This window comes from Rhinopithecus bieti, unplaced genomic scaffold, assembly GCF_001698545.2.
Source record: "Rhinopithecus bieti isolate Rb0 unplaced genomic scaffold, ASM169854v2 scaffold_72161, whole genome shotgun sequence".
NCBI classification, from domain to species: Eukaryota; Metazoa; Chordata; class Mammalia; order Primates; family Cercopithecidae; genus Rhinopithecus; species Rhinopithecus bieti.
Genome location: NW_016828382.1, coordinates 1,905,267 through 1,910,682, shown reverse-complemented (window position 1 = coordinate 1,910,682; position 5,416 = coordinate 1,905,267). Strand labels below are relative to the sequence as shown.

General features: G+C 43.6%; 1 protein-coding gene across 2 annotated transcripts in view; it reads right to left on the bottom strand.

Moving 5' to 3' along the window:
• Positions 1 to 85: 85 nt before the first annotated feature.
• The window catches only part of SSPN (sarcospan), a 34,506-nt gene continuing 29,175 nt past the window's right edge, over positions 86 to 5,416 (bottom strand). For both annotated transcript variants that reach the window (XM_017864483.1, XM_017864482.1), the window contains exon 3: positions 86 to 526. In XM_017864483.1, the coding sequence (XP_017719972.1) occupies positions 161 to 526 (366 nt within the window). In that variant the 3' untranslated portion in view covers positions 86 to 160. The remainder of the gene's footprint in view (positions 527 to 5,416) is intronic.

The following is a 5,416-nucleotide window of genomic DNA, read 5'->3' as shown; positions in this document are numbered from 1 at the left end:
TGAAGAAATGCTATTTTGTTTCATAAAATATAAAATATTCATTTAGAAGAGTGACTATTATTTGTTGTCAATGTTTTTTCCTTTCTTTGTTTAAAATTTGTTTTGTATAACCTTAGCTACTCCATGTGCTATTTTTCTCTCGCAGCTTTGAGCAAGAATGTCAGATCTTTTGCTGGGGGCCCTCGGAAGCGGTGAGGGAGCGCATCCTGACACCCACATAGAAGACCTGGTACCTATGTTTCCACATCACAAAGCAGGCCAACAAGCACACAAGGCCGCAGACCAAATTAAGAATCATCTGGATGAGTAAAAACAGTTTGAAAGTGCCAGTGACGCTGGTACAGTCCGTCACATCCCGGTAAACAAAGGTCCTGCTGAGCGGCTCCGAGGAGGGCAGTTTGCACTGGCAAGAGTCGAGTGTGGTCTCACAGGTAAACTGTGTGAGCTGCGAATAGTGGTGGGCAGCAAAGGCCATGGCCAGCACACAGACCGTCAGGCCCAGGGCACTCAGCAGAAAGTATAACAGCTGCAAGAAAGCAGAAGTCTGGTTACAAAGAACATTGGATGATGATTTGCAAAGCTAATTCATCAAAACTGTTCTTTTTCTTCTCTCCCAGAAATTTGCTGATGGAAAGGCTGTCTCTTCTTAGAAACACAGCACCTAAGACACAGAAATACTTCCATGTTTGTTTATTAGCAGGTAGTTCTTAAACCCTGATCACATCTGCACTTGCCATCCAGATGTTGGGCCCTTTTCAAGAGTTATGACAACCATATTAGCTGTATTGTGGGATGTTTTCGTCTAGATATTGCCACAGTTTAGATGAATCCCAAAGAAGCTAGCCATCCCTGGGTGACATGTTGTGCTTATTTTGAACTCAGGAACTTCTGATATTAAGGCTGAAACAAGACTAGGAAGTAAAGAACAGGCTTCTGTAACGCAAACACTGTGTGAGCCAAAATTAGCAATGATGGGTCAACTAATAGAACAGGTTCATTTTTTAAAAGACTATATTCAATGTAGTGATTGCCAAACTGTATCCATAAACACGAGAATCCCCAGCAAGAGGTTGCTGGGAGAAAACAAATTATGGCTCCAGAAGTCAAGTAACTTGATGTCAGCTTCACTGCCTGTGAAACGTACCCCAAGCCCAATAATGACCATGTGAAATCCACTTCTAAATGGTTCCTCAGTCACCAAGGTTTTGAACCCTGTTGGCCTCCAGGTTAACTTTTGGATTGAAAAAGTCTGGTTAAAGTTCTCACTCTGCTGCTAAAGGACTGTGAGAACTCTGAATAATTTAGAGGTTTAGCTTACACCTGAAACATTCTGAGCAAAACTTGTGGGTGTTCACTGACATGACCACAATAAAATCTATGGAACAAGAAATATTTTTGTGATTGAACTCACCTGCTAGAAATGTTGCTCTTAATGGTCCACCTGCTGAGATTCTAGGTAAGGCTCAGAGTCCCTAGTTTTTGAGACTAGCATACATAGTTCTTAGTGCAAGAATTATATTACCACAGTCAAAAGTTGCTCTCTACAGAGAACAATTCTGGTGAATGGCCTCTTCACAAACTAATATTAGTTCCAGTCATTTCCAGGTTCAGATGAAAGTAGCTCTGAAAAGATGATGCCCTTCCCCCACCTTCCCTTATATATAATTCAAAATTAAAACATACATGTGACACTGTAAAATATGTGTGCAAAAGTCCTCCAAATGAGTGTTTTCCACACAGTGATGATTTCAAGCGTTTTCAAGTCTTAAATTTGGAATTCTGTATTTATATTTTTACTTTTTCTCTTTCTTGAGTGGTATGTGTGGGTGTGGGTGTACATACTGGTTGCTGGTGCCCTAAGCTTATGTCTGGTTTGCCTGTAAGGGAATCCATCAGGGATTACATACAGCTTGATTGTATATCTAAGGTCACTGGAAGAGAGTAGAATTAGTTAAAGCCATTTATTTTCTTAACACATCTTAATTAGTATCATGGATTCTTTAGATCTTTTCATCAAAGGGATCTTAAACACATTCTTTTTCCTTTTCAAATCATTTAAAGGATTGTCAGATGTAACCTAAGTATCTTCATCTGTGAAACAGTTTATAGAAACGTCTTATATTTCAGGGACATAACAAGGATTATACTCAATATTAGTGTTCCTTGGAGGAAGAGAACCAGATAAATACAAAGTGGCACCATCATAAAACTTTTTTTTTTTTTTAAGAGATGGAGTCTTGCTATGTTGCCCAGGCTGGTCTCAAACTCCAAGCCTCAAGTGATCCTCCCACCTCAGCCTCCCAAAGTATTGAGATTAGAGCTGTGAACCACTTCGTCTGGACCTCAATATTTTCAGTGACTATACTTTATGCAAAATTGGAGTTTTAGCCTAAAATATGGATTTATTTTGTAGGACCAAGGGAGCAGAATATTTGAACAATTCTGGATTGTTCTGAAATATTCAGGCTTGATTACTGACTTCAAACTCTTGGTGCCAAAAGCCAAATTAAATTGTCTTGACCACGCTCTGTGTATGTATGTGTGTGTGTGTGTGTGTGTGTGTGTGTGTGTGTGTGTGTGTACCCATTGTAGCTGTGTTCCCAGTACAGCCAGCAGAGAACTGGGAACAGTTTGCTCTGGGAACAATAGTATATCTGTGACTTTACTAGCAGGGAAGGCCCAGGTTAAAGTGATCATTTCCCACCTAGTAGTCATCTGCTTAGTAGAATGGCCCCAAATGGAGTTTTCTCTACTTGTTTTATCGCCATCACTGGATGGAAGTGGCGGGGTAGGGTTCTTGTGAAAACCTTCCTACCTCTAACATACATACATCCTTAGACAGCAATTTCTTCTCCTTTTTTTTTTTTTTTTTTTTTGAGACAGAGTACAGTGGCTTGATCTCAGCTCACTGCAACTTCTGCCTCCTGGGTTCAAGCAATTCTCGTGCCTCGGCCTCCTGAGTAACTGGGACTACAGGTGTGTGCCACTGCACCCAGCTAATTTTTGTATTTTTTTGGTAGAGACAGGGTTTCACCATGTTGCCCAGGCTGGTCTCAAACTCCTGACCTCAAGTGATCCTCCTGACTCAGCCTCCCAAAGTGCTGAGATTACAGGCATGAGCCACTGCAGCCAGCTCCTTAGATAGCAATTTTCTGTAACATTTGTTGGGGCAATATCTTGAAGCAATGACAATAATCCCTCATTCTCAATCTGCAGATAATTCAAATAGTTGAAAAATATTTTATTCATGATAGTCACAAAAATCCATTTGCTGAAAATGGGAATTTTGTCTATTTTAAAAGATGACTTTTTGGCTCAGAGATTAAAAGATGTGCCCAAGACCATTTAACAAGTGCGCAGCAGTACTGGCTGACGATTAACAGAGTGAACCAGGGAGTCAGGTTGCCTGGGTCAGAATCCTGGTTCTCCCCTCACTAGCCATGGTCCTTGGGCAAATTCATCAATCCCTGTGCACCTGTATTTCTTCATCTGTAAACCTGGCATGATCATAATAGCGCCTACTTCACAGGATAATTACAAGGATCAAAAGAGTTGATGTCTGTAAAGAGCTTAGAACAGCGTCTGGTATACAGGAGCACTATTTAAGTATTTGTGAAATAATAAGCAAATTAGTAGGAATGGAAAGAGCTGCCAGTTCTCAGGACTGAGGATATTAATTCGACTGCTTTTGTCTTATTTTGTCATGTGGGAGTAACAACGCATTCTTGGCTTGTAGGAAGGATGTAAACATTTACACAAACACAGTGGTTGCTCAATTTTAATTGAACCGTTTATGCTAGACCCAAGGAGAACACAAAGAAAAACTATGCCCCTTAGCTTCCCTGAGTATGAATAAATTTACATCGTGCATATCTATCTCACACATAATGACTCGGCTTCTCCCAGTCGGGAAAGCATCAGGCCAAGTAAACTAGAAGAAGCCACGGAATGAAGTTTCTTATCCATTTTAAGACATAAATACATACTCGATCCCCCTAAAGCCTGCGGGCTGCATCTGCAGCGCTGTGGCATTCTTCCTTCATGGCTTTTAACTCATCTGACAGCAACAAGCTTCTGAGTTAGAATCTGTAATTTAAAATCAAGTGGCTTGTTTTACCTACACGACACGAATAAACTATAAGGAAGAGTGTTTACGATGACCTTGGGAATCCGAGCAAATATATCTTGATAAAAGCCCGGCGCCGGAGGCATCTGTCTTGCGGGTGTCAGCCCATCAGCCTGGCGCTGCGCAGCGGGCGAAAGCGCGGTGGCCCCGGGCGCTTATGTAACAGCAGCGCCCGGGCGCGTCTCCGCTCGCTCGCTGCCTTTAATTGGTACCCGGCCTGCAGCTTTCACGTTCGGTGACCTCGGGAGGAGGGTGTTTCTGCTCCAATTTAATTACCTTCCCCGGTGGCCTGAACGAGAAGGGCCCCTCTGCAGCGCGCCGCTTGGGAGGAGGCTCCGCAGCAGCTCAGGGCCTCCTGGACAGGAGGGAACGTGTCCCGGAATGTTTCCGCAGGCACATGCCCCCTACACGTTTCCAAACCTCCAGGGAGCCCTGAGAAAGTCAGGCCACTAGGAAAGGCAGGAAGCGCGACCTGCAGCCGATGCCCAGCCAAGACCAGAGGCAGAGCCCAGGGAGGAAGAAGGAAAGCGCTGGTGGCATCGAGGGCCTGCGAAAGGACCCCACCCCCAATTCCCGACCCCCCAGAAGGCTGTCTCAGCTTGAGAAAAAAAAAGGGCCCGTGACTATTGTCTGTAAGAGAAAGGGATGGTGCGTGTGTGTGCACACGTGCTGACTACAATGAGACTGTCATCATGGCCTGTTTGCTTGTCCTGGCTATCTGGGCACTCAACAGGAGGAAATAAATCCTCAAACAAAGCTTAAGCCAGGGTCCCGAGATGGGGGCACCAAAACGCGGCTATGCTGATGAGAAACGCCCTATGAAGATGCATGTTATGCCTCCGCCCCCCCCAGTAGTGTGAGAAGCATAAGGGAAGTCAGCTGTCCCCTGTTGTGTCATTGAAAAACCTGGAGATGAGCTGAAGCTCACTTTCAAACTGAAGATAATGTAGCATGCAACCTTAGAGAGCTAGCAGCAAGCACCAAGAAAGGTCATGTTCAGGAGAAGAGAAAAGTGCCTCAGTATTTGTCAATGCCTGTCACGGGTGGAAAAAAGAGGCAGCTAATAGATCTTCCTAGTGGGGAATCCTCAACCTGGCTGACATTGGCAGTGATTTTTTTTTTCTTTTTTTTTTTTTCTCTTACTCCCTATTTTAACTAAGGTGCAGATGTTGAAATGGCATTGGGGCCTCTCTTAAGCTGATGCTTTTGCCTCTGCTGTTTTCTGGGATCATCTCGGGGGAAAATGAAGGCATTTCACATAAACTAATAAAAACCTAGTTTGAGGTGTTC